The following is a 23,019-nucleotide window of genomic DNA, read 5'->3' on the forward strand; positions in this document are numbered from 1 at the left end:
CGCACGGACAGCGCCGGGTCTCCGCCCGGGGAGCTGCTCTCCCCGCAGCGGCGCCGCCCGCACAACGGCGAGCGGCCCGGGGCAGCGGGAGCAGGGCGGCAGCGGCACAGGCTCGGCGCCTTCTCGGGGGCCTGGGCACCCCTCCAAGGCGGCCCTGCCACCAGGCCACGGGCGCTCGCCCGCGCCTCACGGGAGAAAGGGTTCGGGGACGGCGTCGCCCCCGCCCGCCCTCAGGGCGGCCCGGCCATGGCGCCGGCGCGCTCGGGGAAAGGGAGGGGAGCGGGCACGGCGCGCGCCGGAGGTGACGCCACGCGCCACACGCCACGCCTGGGGCGCGCGAGCCGCCCTCCCCATTCCCCTTCGGGAGCCGCGCCCCCGCTGGCGCATGCGCACCACCACCGGCGGGCGCTCGGCGGGGCCGGCCTAGAAGGAGTTACGTCAGGCGGGCGGGGCGGGGGAGGTGGGAGGGGCGGGCTTTCTCGCCCCCCGCTCTATGGTTGGCCGCGGCCGGCGGAAGCGGCCCCGCCCCCGCCCGGCGCGCGCTGGCGGGAAGAAGCGGTGGGGTCCGTGGCGTGGGGGGCCCGCGCGCCGCGGCCGTGTGGTGGCTGGAGCGGGGGGGGCGCGTGCGTGACGTAACGCAACGCAACGTAACGTAACGTGCCCGGCCTAACGGCTGGGCTGAGGCGACGCGCCGCGTCCCCCCGCGGGCCGTGAGGCGGCCGGGCGCGGCGCGGCGCCATGCAGGCCTTCCTGAAAGGCCCGTCGTCCATCAGCACCAAGCCCCCCGCCGCCAAGGAGAGGGGCGCGGCGGGGAGCAGCGGGGAGGGCAAGCGGCTCAAACCCATCCCCTGGGTGGAGAAATAGTAAGGGCTCTTCTTCGGCCGGGGGCTGCGGGCGGGCAGGCGGGTCACCGGGGTGTCCGCAGCCCCGGGGTGCGGAAAGGAGGGGGGCACCTATGGGCGCCTCTGCCTGGGAGAGCAGCTGCAGCTCTCTGTGCTTCCGGGGAAAACCAGCAGCGTGAAATGCTGCAAGAGCCCTCTCTTGGAGAAAATGCTTGCTTTTGGGGAAGCCTGTGTTAGCCCCCAGAGTGGTAAAACACTGTAGGCTGCAGGACGGTTGTGCTTCTAAAAAAAAACAACAAAAAACCAAAGCCTATAGACTAATGTTTACAAGAGAAATAGGCAAACAGCTTCCTGAAAAAATTAAATCACTTCGGTACTATAGTCTAGAGCTGTATGACAGATTTCCTCCATTATGTTTTTGATCTCAAATACAGAATTTGCTGTAAATGTTCAGGGCCCAATGTCACCTGAAAGCAAAGTATTGTTTTTCTCAATTCTAATTTTTGCTGAAACTTTATTAGATAACAGATTGCATTTAATGTCTTTTTATTTAGTCGCCCAAAATATGTGGATGAAGTTGCTTTCCAGGATGAAGTTGTTGCTGTGCTGAAGAAGTCCTTGGAAGGTGCTGATGTGAGTGTAATGCTGACAGCTACCCTATTATAGTATGGTTAAGAAGAACCTTTAGCCAGTGGTTATGAATTATCACTTTACTAAGTTAGGAATGATCATTTTTTCAGTAGTACTTTACAAACAAGCAAACTGATTTTCTAGTAGTATACTGTGAGGAGTGTGATGTTTCTGATGTTTCCAGCTCTCTAACTATTGTAAAATCATCAACTCCATCAAAAAGATGTTTCTGTTTTCATGGACTGCTAATGCCAGCTGAAATGGTTGGTAAGGCTGTTTTGAAGATGGCATTCATGATTGAGATCTGTTCGCTGAGAACTATAATGAACAATTCAGATATTTAGATTTTTTTGCAAGAAGCTTTTCACTGCTAGTGTGTTCTGATGTGCAGCATGCACTGGTAATCTTACGTATTTGAAAGTTTTATCTTAAACCAATTTACCAAAGAATTCTGAGTTTTTGACTAGCATGAGTCTTTCTATCTGAAAATATTCATTTAATCAGAATTTCTTAAGGTTTAAGTACTTGATTTGTTTGAGTTTAGGGAACCAAGGTGAAGCTGGTAGGACAGAACTGGGAAAGACTTTTACAGTTTATTTCATACAGTAACACTGCTGCACTTTATCTATATAGTTGAATTAATTAGTAAGGAACTATTAGCAACTAATTGGAGAAGAGATGCTTGCACCTATTCTGTCCTGGCACATCAGTCTTGTAACATTGCTTAGGTGATGGATTAGGAAGTTCTATTTTGAGCAACAGCTATTTAAAACTTTATAGCCTCTGGATCAGCCATGTTTCTAGGATTATGCACCTAGTACATTTGCAGTGACTTTTTGCCTCCCAAGTTGAAAAGTCAAATTATACGTTTTGTTTATACTTACAGGCTTTGTATTTTATCATAGCTACCCAAACTCAGCAGGACATTTGAGAACAAAGTCGTTCAAGTCGTTTAAAATATTTGGTGCTTATAAAATCTAGGCATTTTTGTTAGTTCTTGAAAGGACTTATTTTTATTAAAGGGCAAAAGTTTAAATTAAAGTCTGAGGTGGCTGATGCTTGTTTTAGAGGTTCTTATTGAATCTGGAGCTCTGTTGAGTCTCTCATGGTCTTACTGTTCCTGTTAATTTCATGAATTTGTTAATCAGTGTTGTGACCTGTAGCGTACATGTGATCATCCAATAGTAAGATTTTGTAGGCCCCCTTCCTCGCAGTTGCTGTAATGTAATGTACTGATAGCAACTACAGAAACTGCTGTGAGAACATTGTAAATTCATGTAATGCACTTTATCTAAACCTTAGTGTTGAAAGTGGGGAGTCGGTGCTCTGTTGATTTGCCTGTAACTATTTGTGGGCCTAAGTTTGGGAGCTGCTAAATAGGGCAGAACTCCTAGATCGCTGATACATCTCAGTCTTAAATAGCGAGCATCTCTTTTGTTATAAATTGGAGAGGCCAGAGTCCAAGTGGTTATGAGCTGGTGAAATTGATTTCTGCCTGCCAGGACTGTCAATTTTGTTGCTGTTGCCATTCCTGCTTTTTGCCAAGAAGCTGACATGTGTCATAGTATTCTTTAATTTTCAGTTACTTGATGGTATCTTAATGACTGAAAAGAGGGTTAAGTGTAGGCTGATCATTCCAATTTACATGCTCACTTATACCAGAACTTTTAGAAAAGGACTTGAGGTTTGCGCTATGAGCAGTAACTTTCCTATAATCAGGGTAAGATATCTACAGGTATTCTGCTTACCCCTGGCAAGCGTGGAAAAACGGATAACTGGATCAGGTTACAGTCTGTTAAAAATACTGCCACTGAGTTACATAAAGGATTAGGCTGTGGTTTGTGAAAAAGCAGTATAAATACTGGTGATAACTATAATGAGAATGGAGGCATAAATGGTGAGTTGACACACAAACACTAGTTAAGTATGGGTTTAATGGAATTAGGAAACATAGATTCTTGTTAAAACTTCTTACTTGCTAATGCTCCTTTTGAGAACTAGCAGAGTGTGGATTAGCATACGGGGGGGAAATTATGAATCTTGTGAATGCACAGCTCCACAAAATGTCTACCTTTGCAGTGCACTATCTTAACATGGTTGTTACTGAATTTTCAGCTGTCACTTAGTAAACATTTCCTCTCCCTGGAACTTTCCTAAGAGAATTAGGGAGACAATAATGTGGTATCTAACTAAACTTGGAAAAAATGTGTACTAGTCTTGAATGCGTTTACTTTTTAATAACCAGGGAAACAAGCACTAGCAGAAAGAACATGCAAAACTTGAAATGGGTTTGTTTACTGTAAAAGATTCAAGCTGTATTATTCATACTTTTACAGTAGATACACAGTGAGTCTGTTCTCTGTGTCTTAGTTGTTAAGGGATGCTTGTTACTATACAGGTCTGTCTATATTTCGTTTTCTGGTTATGATATGTGTACTCTTGCATTTTTATACGCTCTTTGGATGTTTTTGTTTTTGCTGTTCCCATTCTGTCTGCATTGCTTGCTATATTCAGCATGAAATTCTCTAACTTTAGTAAACTCTTTTTAAAAATAGAACCTTTATTAAGGGCTGGAAATCAAGTCAGACTGGGGCTAGTCTTTTTGCTGTTGAGTAGAGGGGACTATTGGATTCTTGTTCTAAGAATGTAGAATTGGAAGGGATTTTTGGGTCATCAACTCCCATCCCCTACTGTCAAAGGCAGGTGTTTTAAAGTGCAGCCTGATCAATTTATAAGAGGAATTACTTGAGTTAGTTATACAGAAAGTTATCACTTGTTTGATGGCTGAAAACAAGAGGTTTTCTAGTTAAAGCTTACTCATAGCTAATTTATAGCAACTTGGTTTTGTGCCAACGTTGCTCTTTGTCCCTGCTGCTGCTCTCTGATATTTTCATGGAGAACAGTCATTCCTCCAGCTTTTGTTTTGCTAAGCTAACTAAATCAAACTCTTTTGGCCACTTCTCATAAGATAAGCTCTCTGTTCCCTTAATCACATTTTTCAGTTTGGATTTATATTTCTTGAATAAGGATGACCTGAATTGTATGTACCTTTTCAGATAAAGTCTTATTAGCACCATGTTAGTATTAATTTTTGTCCATCTCTGTACAGAAATACCCAGCCCAGGACCACTGTGTTACACAGGCTCAGGCTGTTCCTGTGACTGACAGATAAAACTAAGTCAATTTTTATTTTACTTCCAGGTGATGAATTCCAGGCACCTAGCAGATAATTAATTACAGTCTCAAACTGTGAGATTTTTATACTTTGTACTGCTAAATGTCATCCTATAATTATTACTGCAGTCTTTGCTGTGCTGCTTGATCTTCCTGTGTCAGCATATTTCTTCAATGCATTCCTATTTTCATGCCAAGGCAATTATTGAAAATATTTGAAAGATCAGTAATCCTAATCTCTTTGAGAGATGCCACTGATTTCCTCCTTCAAAAAATCATTGGATGAATGTAGAAAATTACTTGTTAGCACTCATATATTCCAGGCAATCGTTGCAAGCATCTCCATGATTACTGCATTGCACTCACCACAATTACAGTGCAGGCATTCACAAGCTACCTTGTGCTTACTGCAGTGGAGTTACGGCAGCCCAGAACTCTCAGCATGGCCTGCAAAGGCAGTCTGAGGAGCTGAGAAAATATGGGATAGTTAACCTGTGCCAAATTTTATCATAGCTGCACTGCTAGTAGTATGCAGACTGTTTGAAGGGCATCTTTGGATAAATTTGCATGACACTGCGTATCTGTAGCAGTAAGCTCTGTATGCTTTAGTAACTTTATATCAAACTTGGCCTGGAGGCAATATAGCCAAATAAAATATGAATTGAGTAATCAGTTTTGACAGAACTTGTGATTGTGCCACCAAATGTCAGCTTGTTCATGCAGTCTTATAAACATCAATTGATTTGTCATCTTTTAAAGCACTATATGCAGTGACCTAAAAGTGAAGGGCTTGGTATTGTATAGCAGAAGGAGTGGATAATTTCTGTCCTATCAAGTGCTTGGTTTTCCAGTAGATTTTGCTGAAGGTTTTTTGCTTGTTTGTTTTAAAACTCTGCCTTGCTGTTTCAGCTTCCTAATCTGTTGTTCTATGGCCCACCTGGAACTGGAAAGACTTCCACAATTTTAGCAGCAGCTAGAGAACTCTATGGGTAAGCTGGAATCTAGTAGCTTTGGTATAAGTGTCTGTATCAAATGTCTGCCAGTCATGTGACATAGTGCTTCTGGTCCTTACTTGTTTTCACATGGCATCTGGAAACTCTTGCATCCATTGAAAGTTTTTTTTAGGAAGAGCTTCATGTTGTTGTTCACTTGTAACATGAGATTTCTTTCCGTGTTGTCCAGTCATAAGTCTGTTACCAATATAGACTTGTAACACTTGCTTGAGACTAGCAGCCATGTAACCCTATGTACTTTCAACTATGTCTTTATAATAGAAAAGAGTATGAAAAGAAATGGCTTGCATATGCATTATTGAACTTTATAAAGGAATTCTAATTTTAATAATATCTTCAGTAAGTTCTTAGCTATACATAGATCTCAAGGCACTTCATGAAAAGGGTGAATCTTACTCTTCCCATTACGCATCATTTAGTTGTGCCTGAAAGTAATATTGGGAGTCAAAGTAAAATGCAGCAGGTGTTGTAGTTCTTATGAACTCTTTGTACATTTATTGACTCACTTCTAACATTTGGGAATTTTTGACTGGTGGACTCACAGTGCCCTGTAAGCAAAAAATGAATGAGAAGTTGGTTTGATGTTTTGAACAAATCTAATGTCAACTTTGGTACCTTGTTTTTTCCCTTGTCTTTAATTTTTGGCTAGTGATGTTTTTAGGAGAGGACAACTCCTTACTGTGCATCCATTTGAATTCTCAGATTTTAAAATCCCCTGTGTTCAATTTTTTTTTTTTCCTCAGAAGTGCTACTGCCTAGTACTCTGCTGCTAAATACTGCCTGTATTATATTTTCTAGATGGATGCTTTATGGCGGTATTGCAGCTGCAAAGCACTGCAAATGATTATATCTGGGGATTTTATTGATTCTTCCACTTGGCTCACAGCATATAAGTAGAAGGGCACATAACATAATGTCCTGAACTTGTGAAGCCAACTTTCTCTTTTTTTTCCTGGATAACTGGTGTAATTTTCAGGCTTCACTGTTTCCTGTGGTCTAGGAGGCAACTCTAAAAACAGCTAATGGAAATTCATATCTAACATTTAATGATCTCCAAAGTAATTGTCTTTTAACAAAGTATATTATTTAGTAACATTAGCAAAATATCTGCCGTTCAGAAAGGCCAGAAGGATTGTTGTTTTACTTTGTAATGTATCATTACAAAAGTTAACAGTTAACATGTTGTAATGAAAATTTTGCAGGCCTGAATTATTCCGGCAGAGAGTCCTTGAGTTAAATGCTTCTGATGAGCGTGGAATACAAGTGATTCGGGAAAAAGTGAAGGCTTTTGCCCAGCTAACTGCATCTGGAAGCCGTTCAGAGTAAGCACAGGATCAAAGCTGACCCTGTTTGATGGACTTTCTTTCTTAGGACCATGCATGTGGTTGTTTTTATTTAGGTTAATTTTATAATTCTAATGCAAGCAATGGGTCCGCACTGCCTAGAAGTTTGCAACATGCACAAGACTTTGGCTAAGCTTTATTTCATGTTGAGAGATTGAATACCTGGGTGGATTTTTTTTTTTTTTACCGGTGGTATTAGGGTCATTCAGGTGGAGAGGTGAAGACCCCCAAAAGATCTAGCCTTATGGATTTAGTAATACGCTGTTGACTTTGCAAATGCTGCCTGACTACTATAGAAAGACTTTTCATAAATTATGGTAGGAGTTAGTTCTCTAGTACCCGTAATATGCAGTCTTATACAAAATTGATGCTAGTTGGTGAGAGGCTAACAAGGTTCTGGTGGTGACCTGTACAGGTGAAGCAGTGCAGGTCAAAGAATGGATTGTGGAATGTAACAGGAAGAAACTGCGTGCCTGGACCATTTGGCAGGAAATGATCTGAACTTGTGTACTGAAAGTGGTCTGCTACAGTGTTCTTTCAATTTCTGGGAATCAGGAAGCCTGTAAAAGAAAATACTGCATTAGCTATTAAAGGAAGTAACTTAAAGCATGAATACAAGTATTAGAGAATTTTTGCAGTGTTCAAGTGTCAGTTTTTGTATGTGAAATCAATCCCTACCCCTTTATTACAAATATTCATCCCTTATCTAAAAATAATCAAAAAAATAGAACATCTGAATTTTTTCTTTTTATTCTGTATAGATACTTGAACAAAATATGAGCTACCATTTGCAGTGATATTTTTTACTTGGTTTGTAGGTCTGCATGTCTCTTGGATAATGGGTTTCTTGTTTGTTTTTGTTTTTTCCAGTGGTAAAGTTTGTCCTCCTTTTAAGATTGTGATTCTGGATGAAGCAGACTCTATGACTTCAGCAGCCCAGGCAGCCTTAAGACGTACGATGGAAAAAGAATCTAAAACAACACGTTTCTGCCTTATTTGTAACTACATCAGCAGGTTTGTGTCAAATTTGTTACTTCCTTGGGCTTGTCGCTCTTCTTATTCAGTACTTTTTTTTTTTTCCTGTGAGACTGATACCTAGTTTTCACAGCTCTCTGTTAATAGAGCTGCAGCTATGTGAGTACTACAAGATTGAAGACAATGTTTAGGTTTCAACTTCTGTTCTTTACAGTGTTGCAATTTTAAGGTTATGTTGCTGTCTTCTGCCCTGATAGCTTCATCTGTATGATTGTGACCCATGAAGTCATTTGCCAAGACACTTATCTTTTTTTCCAGAATAATTGAACCTTTAACATCTCGATGCTCCAAGTTCCGCTTCAAACCTTTGTCAGACAAAATCCAGCAGCAGAGACTATTGGATGTTTCTGAGAAAGAACAAGTGAAAATCAGTGGTGAGGTAACTTCATAGTTGCTGTATAGTTCTATTGCTTAATCCAGTGCATAATTACATTGAAGTGAAAGGGGGTTAATTAGCACTACTTTTCCAGGCTGCTCCGTTGTGCTCAATATAGTATATAAACTAATTTAGATATTATTCTCATCCATAGATGGGGTAGAATTTTCAGAGACTTCCTAAGACCAGAGAAATGTCCACCAAAGAAAATAAGCGTAAAATCACAGGGCTTTTAGTTCTGTACTGAGCATGCTCACATTAAACCATGCTTCATTCTGAAGCTGTCAACACACATTTGCACTGCTTACAGTGTTACATAGTTAATAATGCATTCAGTATGTATACTTCCTCTATTGCCTTTCAAACTACTCAAACTTTGTATTTCTCATGAAGTTTTAAGGCTGGCAAACATGAGTAAAGGTAAAGTAAATATTCTACGAGATGATTTTTGTTCCTTTGTATCATTTAAACGCAAAAGAAAAATCAGAACTTGTACTTCTGCATGTACAAAGAGGCGTTGACAGATCTGAGGAGTTAGGTGTAACTTAGTCCATGGAATATAACTATGCATCTTGTGAATCTGTTGCCTCACGCTTTAGAGAGCAAGTTAAATTTGCTGCCTCATACATCAGAGAATAAGTTAAAAGCTGCATAGGTAATATAAGTTTCTGTAATCTAGGATAAACAGTGGATCACATCACACTTGTGTGCTGCTGTCCTAAGCCTCATTTCAGCTTTGGGACAAGTAACTTGAGAAGTGTTTGGGCATGTATTTGTAATATGAAATCCTGTTCCTGAAAGCTGCCATCTGCATTAGACTTGTAGTAGTATTTATATTAGTAGAGATGTTGCTTTGTGACTTGTGTATTGAGCCTGTCTGTGACCATCTGCTTCAGGTATTACTTGACATTTTAAAATCAATTTGCTGAAAAAGTGTACTGGATTTTAATTAACAATGGAAGTATAAGTTGTCATTTTTCCACATTGTTTCTCAGGCAGTATCTTACCTTGTTAAAGTGTCAGAAGGAGACTTAAGAAAAGCGATTACTTTTCTTCAAAGTGCAACCCGCCTAACAGGCGGGAAAGAGGTCACAGAGAAGATAGTCACTGAAATTGCTGGGGTAAGTTATGCTTTACAGTTTCTCCTGTAATTAGTTTGAGAAGTGTTGGGTAATAAGCATACTTGCTTCATGTGTCTATTCAGGGTGTTTTGGTCAAAGTTTGATAAAAATGGTTGTATTCCTATTAGTATTGCTAGTATGGTACCAATACACAACTAATCCCCACCCACCCACACATAATTTTAATGACTGCCTCATTCTGTGCGCTCACTAAATAGCAAATGTCTAGTAACTTACTGTATAACTAAAAGAAAACTGTAAAATAGTCTTACAGTTTAAACAGAGTTTAAAATATTCTGCCTGTGAATGCAAAATGTATTGCGTTTTGTTGGACGGTGGACAAGAAGGTCTTTCTGGTGATTATACATTATGCAGCATTACAAAACATGGTTTGGAAACACTGCAGGAGAATAACAGCTCATTTTCAGTGTAATGTTCACAGTGACACTGTCCCTTTTAGCATCTGTACAGCTTTTGCTTTTTAACAAAACAGCAGTGGCTTCTCCAGAATAACATTAAGTAATACTGACAGGGACAGCAAAAAATGGAGAAAATGGATCTAGTAACTTGTGGGAAGGTGTTTCTATAGCAACAAAACACCCCCTAAAGCAAGAAATCTGAGCCTGGGAGTGGAGGAGCCAGAAGTAAATGGGCTTTAATGTCTTAGTTTGCCTTGAAGGTGCTACCATCATGGCTAATTGTACTGTACCTGTTTTGGGGTTTGCCACTTTGAGGGAAAGAAAACAGAGGCAAATGCTGCTGTGCACCTGTTGTAGAACAGTTTTTAAGTCTTCTCAGTGAACTCTGTTCAGTTTTGTGTATCTAGCTGTATTAAAAGAGCTGGATTTTATTTACATGTGTTACATGTAACTTACCACTCAAAGTGGTAATTTCTAAAAAACCTGGCAGAGAGATTGATGTAATGATAGGAAAGAGAAGGCGTAAAATTCCATTTGACAGCTTGCTGAATAATATTTATTAAACCAAAGGAACCCAACTTTACATCTCTGTAGTAACATACAACCAACAACTCAAAGTTTTTATTGTAACCTTTGTACAAAAGACTAATATAAGGAAGCTTTGTAACCAGAGGAAAAACTGTCCAGACACTGGCAGGAATGACAATGAGTATAGGGGGGAATGCGGGTAGTGCTTCCCTGCTTAGGGCTAAATAATGGCATCTGCTAACTTTTTGTCTTCCGATTTATTGACTAATCTTGCTGCATTGAGCTTGTTTTTGGATGTCACTGGTGCTTAACTGGAGAGAAACTGATTTGCTGTTTTGCTTAGCTGCAGAATGGTACAGAAAGCATAGCCTGATCTAATTGTTGAAGCAGGTTTAGTCAGTGTCCTGAATAAGTAATTACATGTTTTGATTTGGGAATGTAGCTTTGACAGTTCACTATCATTATGTAGTTTTTCTTTCGGTATTGCCAATATAGAAAAAATATCAAAGCCTAGCTCTCAATCTTAAAATCGAGTAACTTTGTCTTATATACTTATTTGAGAGTGGTATGGTGTGTAGGGAAAGGAAATGCTAAAATGGCCTCCTTTATAAAAAGTTTGAATCTTTTACCGTAAGCATCAGCTTTAGTCATGACTTTATAATTTTAAGCTTACAAAGCTGAAATTAAAAACTTCTTTTTACAGGTTGTGCCTAAAGAAACAATTGATGGATTGCTGTCTGCCTGCCAGAGTAGTTCATTTGAAAAACTGGAAATGGCGGCAAAGGTAGAGTTCTCTTAGTACTCTAGTCTGGATATCTTTCTAAGTCCCTGCCCTGTGTATCTGGGTTACTGGCTTGCAGTTGAAGAGCATTTGGCCTCAGGTCAGTTAGGATGCAAATTTTGGGAAGCATATATGTCACCAGGTGATAAAGTGATCTTACCCTTTTGAGTAAGAGCTGGTAAAGGTGAAAATAAGATTCCATACCAACTTGACTGTGGCCTTCTCCCAAGTAAAGCTATGGAGCTGTTAGGTGGAATTATGCAGAGTAAGAATTTCTAGTAAGACATTCAGCTCAGACCTTTAGGATTATGTCCTCAGTGAATATTCTGCACTAGTAACCTTCTAGGTTACAATCCAGGTTCTCAAAGACAATTTGGGGGAAATGGGGAGTGGGAGAAAAATCTTACCTTTGGCAGTTTATGGATACACAGAGGCTATGTAATATGTGAAATATCTGAATAAAGTTGTAATAGGCCTCTGGTTTTAAAATATGACATGTTTACCATGTAGTACCCTAGTGAGTAAGTTCATCTTACAAACCACAGTGACTTCAAATAAAAATTGCTGGAGAAGGCACAAGCTACCCATTCATAGAGGTGGATTTATTTTCTTTAGTACAAAAAAAAGTTTCTCCTACTCTTTGAAGAATGGGAAATTCCTAAACTCATGAATTTAAAGAAGGCTTAAACAGTCTTGAACTGAATCTTGAATCCCCCCCATCCCTGACACAGGGGGGGACATGCCATGGTACCATTCTCCCCTCCACTGAAATGTTTCCTACCCATGTGGAGAAAGGCAATATGGGTGAACATCTTGCTTTCCGCTTGGCAGAGCCTCATAGGATGGTTTTGGCTGGACCTTCAGTTTTAAGTCTGGATTTATTCTCCCAGAAACTTGCAGCAGATCTGAGAACTGTTGTACCAGGATTTGTACAAATGTCACTGCCTTACACTTTCAAGTTTCCTCACCTTGGTGTATAGAAATGTGTTTACAGTAAGAGATGATAACATGGACTTCACATATCCTTAGGGCCTGGTAGTCCTTCATCAGAACCTGATGTAATCTACTTGTAGGAGTTTGGAACTGTTCTCCAGTTTCTAGAGTAGGTGCCTCATGGTGGAATTTTGCTTAAATATTAGTACTCGATATACAGTTGATAGAACTTGAATATATACTTTTATAAAGCATGGATGTGTATTTTGCTGTACAGAGAAGTAAGGTTTCTTCTAATTTTATAAGCTTCTCTGTGCTTAAATGGCTTCAGTGCTTATGCTTAAATGGCTCAGTATTTGCCATTTTTATAACTTGGCACTACTGATCTTTAAAAAAAATAAAAAAAAAATCTCTTTAATTGTCATGGTTCTGATTTTATCAAAAAAGCTTTGGCCTTGCAGATCTCTACATGCTTGAGGCTAGTAAATACCAGAGTGAAGAAAATAAACTGAAGTAGGTGGCTGCGAAGGCTGTGAAACTGCCAGATTATGCTGTGGATGCCAAGCTTTCCTAATTTTAGAGTGAGATTGGACAGGTTCACTAGAGGTTTCTAAATGCTTAAAACTGTCTCTGGCTGAAGAAATCCCTGAGATAGATACAAATTGTGACATGCTGTGAGAATATTTGGGTGAGGTTATCACTATATGCCTGCCATGTTCTTAAGCTCTTTCCTAGGTGCTCACTTTGGGTTACTTGTCAGGTGGGATGCTGGACTATATGTAAACTACTGACTTGTGCTATAAAACAACTTCCATAAAAACATCCGGTAAAGTCTTTCAGTTTATGCACAATTTTTTGGATTGATCTTTCAGTTTGTGGTGTTTCTGCTGCTGCTTAGCTCTTGCTAAACTCTTGCTATTTTCCTCTATCCCTGATACAGAATCTGATAAACGAAGGATATGCTGTTGCTCAGCTTTTAAACCAGCTTCATGATATTGTCGTTGAGAGCGAAGATTTCACTGACAAGCAGAAATCTGCTATAGTTGAGAAACTTGCGGTAAGACTGTAGCTTGAATTCTTAAAAATAATAATCTCCATTAATCTCTATTGGTCAATCTCTGTTCACCCCTCCTCTCTCTCCCAAAAAGTATACCCAACTATTCTTGATTTTTTTTTAGTTCTGAATGCTGTATTTCATGGTAGAATGTGAATTTTTGTTCCTGGGGAGGCTAAGAAGTTCTATGAGAAAGCATTGAAATCCTGGTTAAGACAAATGAATTATTGGCCAGATTAGATTGTCCTAATGTTGCTCAAACAAGAGACCGATGTTTTGTTTTGTTTTGTTTTGATATAAATTTGGAGAGGAAATTAAGCAAAGAGATGAGGACAGGTTCTGCGTAAAGTAAGAGCTGCAAGATAAAAGTGAGTTTGTTTTGCTTATTGGGCAGTTTTGTAAACTATGCCTTCCCAAGAACAAAAAATGAAATAACTTCCTCAATTTTGACCAAGAAGAGAGGACATCTGTAGTGCAGATCTGCATGCTACATTCAGTGAAGAAAGATGGATAGTGCTGTTTGCCAGCAGAGTGATTCTCCTGGCAGTGAGTTGCAGCGCTAATGGTGCATCCCTTCACTTACATAAACTGTCAGCCTTGGTCTCCTCAGGAACATGGAGGCTCGGAGAGGTAATTTTTCCTGGTATGGTGTGACTGGCATGATGTGATGGCTGCTGGAGAAGTAGTTGCTAACTAATAAACAGTTTGTCCTTCTGTGGTCACGGGACCGTAACTTGTCTCTTTATTTGCAGGAAGTAGACAAATGCTTGGCAGATGGTGCTGATGAATACTTGCAGTTGATGAGTCTCTGTGCCCTTGTGATGCAGCAGCTAACGCAGAACGTTTAGCTTCAGCAGGCTGGCAGTGGCGTAGAGCAACTTTTTGTTTCATGGGTGGCTTCAGTGTTGATGGAAGTGATCTGTGTACTTTTGTACTGTTTTTGCAATAAAAGGACTGCTCAGCAGTTAGAAAAACTAACAGTGGAGTAAGAGTTGTCTTTTTTTTGTACCATTTAGAGATCACTGGCTAAGTGCCTGGTAACATTCCTGCATTACAGCTGAGTGGTAGTAAATGCATAAACATAATGGGAGGAGTACATATACTGTGCAGAAAATATGAAGAACTAGTTCACTATTCCTTTCAACCTAGGTTCCTGATTGGCTTTTAAAATGGGCCTGGGCAAAAGCCCACACCTCTACTGAGCTCAAGGCTTCAGAATGAACCTGGCAGCAGAGGGATGTCTTACTACAATCTACATCTTATCCTGAACCCTGTAACCTTACAATACCATAAAAATCACTTTTCAGTAACAGGATTGAAACCTTTTGTATAGTTTAAGGGTAAGATAAAGATGAGGAAGTAAAAATGTACATCTGGGTCATGAGTTAAGCATTTTTAAAATAGAGTGCTTAAATTCCCCCCCCCCCCAAGAGCCTCATTCCATTCCTGCTTTTAAAATTATAGTTTTTTAGAGCTTTGGTGCCTGTTACCTGCATGAAAAGTGGTAGTGGTTGAGTGTCTTTGGGCTATAGTCTTTAAATACCAGTTGTGTTCTGCTTACATAAACATTAAATACATAATCTACATGCCTGAATGCACAATAAAACACACTTTTTTCTTAAAATCAAGTCTCAGTATTGAATGAGAAAAGCAAGCACTGTTGGGGGAATAGCTCTTATTCCCAGCACTGCCACTTTCTACTCAGATAAAAGGGCAGTCTGCCCACTTATGTGTTAAACCCCTTACAATAGCTGTAAACGCTCAAAGGTCACCCTAACTCCTGTACCAGCTCTGCCACATATGGCAACAGCTTCTATCCTAGTTCAGGCTTCCAAGTGAGACACCCCTCTGCCCAAGAAGAAGCAACTATTTACAATTAAAGTGAATATAGAAGTATTTTATTGAACATTCAAACTTCATTAAGACATGTGCAATATGGCAAATTTTACTGGGTTTAACCCTAACTAAGACAATAGTATGATTGCTTGCTTGCTGGGGCTTAGCAACAGGGTCCAGATCACACTTACCACTAATTAAATACTTTATTGAATAAATACATATCAAACAAAAATGCATTTTAATGCTCTTATAAAAGTTTAGAGATTTTGAAAGGCCTTTCCAATTCAATCTAAAGTGTAAATACATACAATAAAGGAAGGTATGCTAGTTTAACATAATTGGCTGATTTTATACAGCACTTATATCTTTTAGTCCATAAGTAAATTATTAAATGATAAAGAACATCTAATACAACCACTTCTATGGAACTAGGAAATAAATTTCTAATAAAGAAAAAATTTACAGACCCCATGACTTTCCACCCAACCCCAACAGTCTAACCCTAAAGTGGATAAAGCCAATGGCTTTCCCCACAAGAGCTCACGACAAAAAGTCGCTTTGCTTATCAAAAATCTGTATTTCTGATCCGTTATGAGCATTGAGACAAGATTCAATATATCCCCAAAGAAAGAAGCACAATGCACGTTGTGAATCGCCTATTCAGCAACAGCGAGCACTGCATTCAAAAACCATCTCATCCCAGGGATTAAATGAGATCAGCCACATTCATTGGCATCTCCTCCACTGTAGTATTGTAGAAAGTCTCAATATCCCGCAGAATCCTCTTGTCCTCTTCAGTGACAAAATTTATAGCCACACCTTTCCTGCCAAAACGACCACCTCTGCCAATTCTGCACAAAACAAAGAAAACATTTACACACATGTTAACTAGTTTAACCCACTTAAATGCTAAAAAAATGTAAGATCCATTCATTAACTGCTGTTCATTTATCTGCCAGTGGCCAGTTTATGCTGTATTTACAGGACTAGCTGCTAACCAAAGTCATGTCTGGTTAAGAAAAATTAGCAGTCAGCACCAACAGTACAGAAGGAGTGTCCATCCTATGGAGGTAGTAGAGCAGAAAAGGTTACTGTTTTGGCTGCAAAGTAAGATCTTTATTTAACGTTTGGTACTGTGGTATGAAGTCTCCCTCCCCTCCCTGTTAAATTTAAAACCCTGTACACCACATGCATCCAAATCCCAAGCATATGGCATATAAAGATGTCCTATCTTTCAAAAAAAAACTATTCCATACAAAAAAATATTCCATACATAATCCAATTATATCTAGTATCATGGAACAGCACACTTCAGCTTATGAATTTTAATTGAACATACTGTTTCCAGTGGGAAAACTTAGTTTAAGAACAGAAAAATCCAAGCTCAACTTTGTATAAGCACAAGTCAGTCACAAACACCATCACAATTTAGTTACAACCCACCATCAGCTCTACCTTCCTGTAGAGACTGCACAATAAAGCACCTATTCAGCAAGAGCTAAATACACAAAAATGGCTCACAAAACTTAGTGAATAATCATGACAAAAGAAATATATAAATACCGACTCGCTTTATTCAAACTGTGCCGCTTACGAATCCACGTCCTAAATTACGTCAACGCCGTTTCTGAGCACCATCTTGTGTCATCAACTGCTGCTATCGACTCCTGTATTTTTTTACATCAAGTAACAAAGTACAGTTTACTTAATTTAAGGACAGTCACTAAAAGCAGTTAACTAAACCTAGGGAAACAAAACTCAAATTGCTACCAGAAGACACACGCCACAGAGGAAAGAATCCCACTGCAGAAGGAGCCACCAAGAGCAAACAAGACACACAAAACATGAACACAATTCAACCGCTAGAAGTGAAGGCAATTCTACTATATACCTAGATTTGCTCAGAATTAGTCTAGTCACTGAGTATCATCAGCAAATGAAAATTAGCTATGACCTGCAGGTTTAGCTAACAACATTGCTTTCAAGATGCTAATAATGTTTTTTGGAATCATACTCCACAACATACATGACAAAAGTAGTTCAGCAGCTGGCAATTTCCCCATATCTCAGCAATGAATGATTAGCCATCACTGAACTAGTTGCACAGCTAAGTTTTCCCACTGCTTTTATTGTCTAAAAGTTCTGCTCCTCCCCCATTTCAGGATCACAACTGTCAAGTCAGTGCTTTTTTTTTTTAAACAAAAAAATTTTCTGCTACTTTTTAGCAGTTACTTTATGAATGGATGTGTAACATTTTTGTTATTGAAAAGGACTAGAGGGAAAAAACAGGTGAGGTTCTGTGCTGATTTACATAGAAAAGAGTTACTTTCAGTTTAACATACCAGCTAGAAAAGGAGCAAACTAACCTGTGAATGTAGTTTTCACGATTGGTCGGCAGGTCATAATTTATAACCAATGAAACTTGCTGCACATCAATGCCACGAGCCTAAAAACAATACAAAATCTTTAATAAAAGTCACAGGTTGTAGGTTAAATTATTTACTTCATGGTTTTGTTGACCACATGGTTAGTGATGAACTACAACTGTGTAGCCCATAGTGGAGCGTAGTCCTTACTCTTCCAAGAAGCTCCGAGTAGTTCAGGCTATGAGAACCTTCACTGCATTACGAAGCTTTTGGCACAGTATAGAAAGAAAACATGTGGTGTAAGATTGATACTCACCAGCAAGTCAGTAGTGATCAAGACACGGCTTGATCCTGATCTAAATTCTCTCATGATAACATCTCGTTCCTTCTGGTCCATGTCACCATGCTGTAGAGTTTAAAAAAAAAAGTTCCTGTATTTCCAGTACTCCAGATTGGATTATCATTTAAAAGGAAACTGTCATGTATGAAACCCAGCGTCCCTACCTGCTGTGGGAGCAAGGCAGGTAGGGATAGAAGGAAGCAACTTTCTTTAAGCAGGGGGAACGATAATACAGCACCACACAGCTATATCATAACTTTTCCTGCTTTTCATTCAGTTAAGATTAGTTTTCAGTATACTTATCACATATCATAAGTTAAATGAAAATATCAATTCTCACCAGAGCGGAGACTGTGAAGTCCCTGGCATGCATTTTCTCTGTAAGCCAGTCTACTTTTCTCCTTGTATTCAGGAAAATAACAGCCTGTGTAATGGTCAGTGTTTCATACAAATCACATAGAGTATCCAGCTTCCACTCCTGAAAAAAGAAAAAAAAGATCAGAAAACAGGCTGCAGCTGACAACCCAGTACTTATTAAAAAAATCCTAAACAAGGAGTAAGAACTCAAAAGCCACAACCAATGAACCAGTATTATGCACTTATAATCAGTATACCAAGAAAAACTGAGTAAGATATCAAGCAGAAGTTTCTGCATCAACTGTTGCACCAAATCTTAAGACACAGGACACCGGACATTAAGAAAGAGGTCCACCCTAGTCATTTTGGATCCAGTGCACAGTTTTTCTTCTTCTTGCGTGTACTCTACTAGCATTACCACAGAAACCAAAGCACAGCCTTGATTTCTGTAATTTTAGCACAGTGCTTTAACAAGAAGGTGGAAGAATTTAGTTTTCTGAGCTCATCCAACCAGAGTAAGTACAACTGATACCAACCTCTCTTTCAACATTAATATAGAATTGCTTGATACCCTCCAGAGTCAATTCTTCCTTCTTCACCAAAATGCGTATGGGATCTCTCATGAACTTTTTGGTCACTTCCAACACATCCATGGGCATTGTAGCTGATAGCAACACAACCTAAAATGCATACCCAATGTTAGCAACTACCATCTAGGATACCAACTTCAGATTTGCCACTCTGTCTGCAATCAGGAACATTGAGATTAACAAAATCAGTGAAAATGTAGTTACCTACATAAAACCACAGATCCTGACCTGCTGCAAGGCCAAGGTAGACAGAATCAGTACAGAACAATAGAGAATTCAGCACTTCTCAGCTACACTATAACTAAATCTGCACCCATATAAACAGTTCAACCAATTAAAATGTTTTTTTTTACCTGGATGTTTGTGCTTAGCTTTTGAAAAATCTCATAAATTTGATCCTTAAATCCACGGCTCAACATTTCATCAGCTTCATCCAGAACAAACATTTTGATCCATTTAGGTGCTATTAAAACAAAAAAATCCGTGAAGTTTAAAAATGCACTAAATACTCCGATTAGTAACTCTCCTTTAGGAATTAGTTATCCAGTACAACTTTCTACAATGGTAGCAAGTGCACCACTTTAGTCCTCTTACAAGGTGTGAAATTTATAAGCTAATAATTTTTAATCATGAGCAACTTTGTTACTGCAAGTAAAATTCAATTCAGTACTTACAAAGGTAGCGTCTGTTTAACATATCAAACACACGCCCTGGAGTTCCCACCACAATGTGCGGAGCCTCAGCTTGAAGTTTCTGCATTTCATTGCGAACATTTGTGCCACCAATACAAGCATGGCATGTTGCACCCATGTAGTCTCCAAGGGCCAGAATTACCTTCTGAATCTAAAATAAAAGCTTTCCATTAGTAGTAGTTCTTGGTACCATCAAGATTAAGCCCTGTATCACTGATGCTTATGGAGTTTGGACATGGACAGAGCAAAAGAAGATTGTGCAGCCCTAATGCAGTTACACTGAAGACAAAGTTGCTACTGATTTTGTCCAACCACTTGTATTTAAACTGTTAACTAGCAAATTTAAATAAGAGAAAGTTTAAGTTACATTTTTGTCCTTACTAGTTGATATAGCTAAAAGAGTGACTACTTTGTATCTCCTATTAAGTTAATAAACACGACCTCCAGGCATGAACTCAGAAGTTTTCAACAGTCAACACTTGCATGTTAGGCACTTGCAAAAACAGTTCATATAGAACAAGTGCACTGCTATATGCCAGGCTTCAACACAAGTCTCATCTCACCAATGTCTTCAAAGTAGAAGGACTAAACATTCTGATCAGGTTTCTGCTCCACAGAGCTACTTTTTTTTTTTTTTTCCTTCCAAGAGTTCTTGCCTGTGTAATCTAGCATATTTTAGTTTTACCTTTAATAAGAATCTTCACTTACAGCACTAGCATCTCAGTATATTCTAGTCGAAAAAACCCAGCAAGCTGTAAACAATCAAACAAGCTGTATACGTTTTCTACTCCATTTTGAGTCCTGTTCTCTTTGAAGAATTTTCTTAATCTTTAAATCCAGTAAAGCTGGGTTTTCAGTTCATCCTAGAACTACAGTATCCTATAGCCTTGTTTAAGCACTTCCACTGAGTATAACAGAACATCAAGCCTTGGGAGAGTGAAGTAAACATGCAATATAACATTTGTCAGAAAAACATCACAAGTTACAAAAACAACGAACTGACCACATGCGCACTGCAGTTTTCATGTTGCACAACTGCACGCAAGTTCAAATAGCTTCCAAAAAGTACATTTTGTTTCCACTCAGAACACTGTGCTTGAATAACATATCTTGTATTTTGCCATTCTGCTGAAGATGCTCCTTCAGAACTATAAACAGCATAGCAGCTGGTACCTGCAACCCTGCCCCAGCATACCCTCCACATGCATCGCATCTGAACTTTTCAAGCAGGCAGAGAACTTGTGGGACAGAAGCCAGTATATTTCCCCCATTACTCAACACAAGAAGGGTTCTGAATGGATATTAGTTACAGCCCCTTAAGTAGTCTGTTAATTGTCCCACAGTTGTGAAACCTGAAACCTATGCAACACACAAGCAGCTTTTTTTTTTTTTTAACTACACTATCAATACCTGTTGAGCCAGTTCTCTGGTAGGGGCCAATACTAGTGCTTGGGTCTCCTTGAGATCAATCTCCAACTGCTGCAGGATGGAAATAGCAAATGTGGCTGTCTTGCCAGTACCTGACTGAGCTTGAGCAATCACATCATACCCTAAAAAAAGTAGGATACACATTTACTGTTCCCACACAGGTCATTCATATTTAGTTTTTATTTTATTCCCTTTGAAATAAGTGATCAGCATTAAGAATTCTCTCCATTTCAGGTCAGTCCCGAAAGATGGTGTACCATCATGTCACTTGTTCAATAAGGATTAAAAATAGGTAACAGCACACACTAATAAAACAGTATAACCATTTTACAACATTTTCCTAATTATCTGATGTTGCTGTTAACAGCAAAGGAGTTGATTATATTTCATACCTTTGATACATGGAATAATAGCTCTCTGCTGAATAGCTGAAGGCTTCTCAAAACCATAAGCATAAATGCCCCTGAGAAGGGATTCTTTTAAATTCATATCATCAAAATTGTCAACAATCTCATTCCAATTGCTCTGTTAAAAAGAAAAAAAAAAGTCAAATTATTACAACAATCACACTTATCTCCAGCAATGATTAAATTCTTAGGCCAGATCACACGTGCTCACCTCAATGACACCATCGGGGTCCATTCCCTCTGGGCCGCCATGGTCTCTGTCACCAAAAGAGAAGCAGCTGTTAACACAGTGGTGAGTAACATGGAAAGGAGCCGGCACTTTGGCTGCCAAAAAGCCATGTTGGCATCACACTGGAACCAGTGATAGATCATTCTAGCAGGTGCTTTGATATTTTGCCAGTGCAAGAACTCCTATGCTCTCTCCACTAGCATGGGTGCGACTAGCCCAACTCTTCAGCCAGCTTCAGTCACTATCGCAGCTCTCAACATGACACAAGATCAAAGCCTTCATTCCGCAGCGATGCTCACAGTGAATTTCCGACTGCAGAACACCCTCCCCCCAACAATATGGCACGATTCCCGAGGAACGCTAGTTCCTACAAAAACCTAGGAAACACGACAACAACTGCACGTCCCAGTGTACAGCGCCCCTCACCGAAGGCATCCGCCCGAGGCGGGGCTTCGCATGCTGGGGCCCGCAGTCCTGGCGAGGGGCAAGGAACCGGGCGCCATTGCGCACTGTAAGGCAGCTCCGCCGCAGCGCCCGGCGTGGGGGGGGGGAACTCTCGCGAGAGCTCCACCCCTGGGATTGCGCAAACCGGCTACGGCGAGCAGGCGGAGGAAGGCGCCGGGCGAACGCCCAGAGGGCCGCGCCCCTCCCCCCTCCGGCGGAAAATGGTCTCGCCCTCAGCCGGGCCCGCAACCCGGAGCGAACCAACGGCGGAACCGGGGGCGGGGGAAGGATCGCAGAGAAAAGAAAAAAAAAACAGATTTCGGGGAAAAGCGCCTTTATGAGGCAGGCTTTTTAGACATAGCACAACGCGACAAGTAGAGTAAAACAAAAATAGCCCTTTTTCGGGGGGGGGGGGGAGAAGAAGGAAGGAAGGGGAAGGGTACCAAGAAAATCATCAGCGAGAAAGCGAACCCGAGGAAAAGGAACGAAAGGCTCGCTGAACCCCTAAGAACGGGAGAAACGAGACTGAAACGTCTAGAACCGGGAGGGGCTGGGACGCCGGGCGCTGTCTAACCGCCCTCAGAGCCCCGGCTCACGCGCGCGGTCACCCGCCCCTGCCTTACCTCGCTTCTTTCCCTGCCCGACCGCCTTTTCCCAACTCACCGACCCACCCTACGAGACACACGGCCCAGGGCCGCAGCGCGCCGCGCCATACCTGCTATAATCCGCGGAGCCGCCTGACATGTTCCGATCACCAGCTCTGTCCTCAACTGAAAAGGCAAAGCCTCCGCGGCGCCCGCTTTATATACCCACCCTCTGCCGGACTTGTTTCGCTCTTCGATGCGCATGGATATGCATCTCACGCCGCAGGAAAAAAAAACACGAAAATCCCCCGTTTGAGGCCCCTCCCCAAGAGTTTCCCCTCGCCACAATTGTTGAGATCTTCTACAGGGGGCTCATAAGCCTCTCGAGGCCAAGAGGTGAGCCAGAGCCTGGGACTACTTTTAATCGCGGAAGGATATTGCAGCATTGACGACATGACTGAGCCTCGCTCCTTCCTCCTGCTCCGGCCCCCCCC

At 40.8% G+C, this 23,019-nt stretch overlaps 2 protein-coding genes and 3 non-coding genes across 8 annotated transcripts; 1 reads left to right on the plus strand and 4 right to left on the minus strand.

Annotated features, from left to right (window-relative positions):
• The first annotated feature begins 538 nt into the window (after window positions 1-538).
• Window positions 539-14,227, plus strand: RFC4 (replication factor C subunit 4). 3 transcript variants are annotated; one of them, XR_003254380.1, is made up of 11 exons: window positions 540-863; window positions 1,397-1,475; window positions 5,556-5,635; window positions 6,862-6,981; window positions 7,873-8,016; window positions 8,296-8,416; window positions 9,409-9,534; window positions 11,185-11,265; window positions 13,136-13,252; window positions 13,708-13,879; window positions 14,002-14,094. XR_003254380.1 is itself a non-coding variant. In XM_026070960.1 (10 exons), exons 1-10 carry the CDS (start codon window positions 739-741, stop codon window positions 13,677-13,679), a joined length of 1,029 nt encoding a protein of 342 aa, XP_025926745.1. In that variant the 5' UTR covers window positions 539-738; the 3' UTR covers window positions 13,680-13,736. The 3 variants fall into 3 exon arrangements, 2 of the variants coding, with proteins under 2 accessions (XP_025926745.1, XP_025926744.1); XM_026070960.1 differs by lacking the exon at window positions 14,002-14,094 and having other exon boundaries at window positions 539-863; window positions 13,644-13,736; XM_026070959.1 differs by lacking the exon at window positions 13,708-13,879 and having other exon boundaries at window positions 542-863; window positions 14,002-14,227.
• Window positions 14,228-15,125: 898 nt separating this feature from the next.
• On the minus strand, window positions 15,126-22,970 carry EIF4A2 (eukaryotic translation initiation factor 4A2). 2 transcript variants are annotated; one of them, XM_026071024.1, is made up of 11 exons: window positions 22,657-22,970; window positions 21,480-21,546; window positions 21,254-21,386; window positions 20,844-20,983; window positions 19,416-19,584; window positions 19,095-19,204; window positions 18,688-18,831; window positions 18,135-18,272; window positions 17,771-17,860; window positions 17,455-17,534; window positions 15,126-15,939 (listed from the first exon to the last, which is right to left on the minus strand). In XM_026071024.1, exons 1-11 carry the CDS (start codon window positions 22,683-22,685, stop codon window positions 15,795-15,797), a joined length of 1,245 nt encoding a protein of 414 aa, XP_025926809.1. In that variant the 5' UTR covers window positions 22,686-22,970; the 3' UTR covers window positions 15,126-15,794. The 2 variants fall into 2 exon arrangements, with proteins under 2 accessions (XP_025926809.1, XP_025926810.1); XM_026071025.1 differs by having other exon boundaries at window positions 21,480-21,525; window positions 22,657-22,969.
• On the minus strand, window positions 17,935-18,062 carry LOC112968606. The gene has a single exon (XR_003254392.1). It is a non-coding gene; the product is annotated as a small nucleolar RNA SNORA63 (small nucleolar RNA).
• Window positions 18,451-18,631, minus strand: LOC112968604. The gene has a single exon (XR_003254390.1). It is a non-coding gene; the product is annotated as a small nucleolar RNA SNORA81 (small nucleolar RNA).
• LOC112968605 lies at window positions 21,062-21,131 on the minus strand. Its single transcript, XR_003254391.1, has one exon. It is a non-coding gene; the product is annotated as a small nucleolar RNA SNORD2 (small nucleolar RNA).
• Window positions 22,971-23,019: the final 49 nt, after the last annotated feature.

This window comes from Apteryx rowi, unplaced genomic scaffold (assembly GCF_003343035.1).
Source record: "Apteryx rowi isolate R43461 unplaced genomic scaffold, aptRow1 scaffold_32, whole genome shotgun sequence".
Lineage (NCBI taxonomy): Eukaryota > Metazoa > Chordata > Aves > Apterygiformes > Apterygidae > Apteryx > Apteryx rowi.

Excerpts from the sequence above, each read along its gene's own strand:
- RFC4 (XM_026070959.1), top strand. The coding sequence starts at position 739 with ATGCAGGCCTTCCTGAAAGGCCCGTCGTCCATCAGCACCAAGCCCCCC. Across the intron at positions 9,535-11,184 it reads TAGTCACTGAAATTGCTGGG|GTTGTGCCTAAAGAAACAAT; the intron begins GTAAGTTATGCT and ends TTCTTTTTACAG. Across the intron at positions 13,253-14,001 it reads CTATAGTTGAGAAACTTGCG|GAAGTAGACAAATGCTTGGC; the intron begins GTAAGACTGTAG and ends CTTTATTTGCAG.
- EIF4A2 (XM_026071024.1), bottom strand. The coding sequence starts at position 22,685 with ATGTCAGGCGGCTCCGCGGATTATAGCAG. Across the intron at positions 19,205-19,415 it reads GTTAAACAGACGCTACCTTT|CACCTAAATGGATCAAAATG; the intron begins GTAAGTACTGAA and ends TTGTTTTAATAG. Across the intron at positions 15,940-17,454 it reads CGTGAAAACTACATTCACAG|AATTGGCAGAGGTGGTCGTT; the intron begins GTTAGTTTGCTC and ends TGTTTTGTGCAG.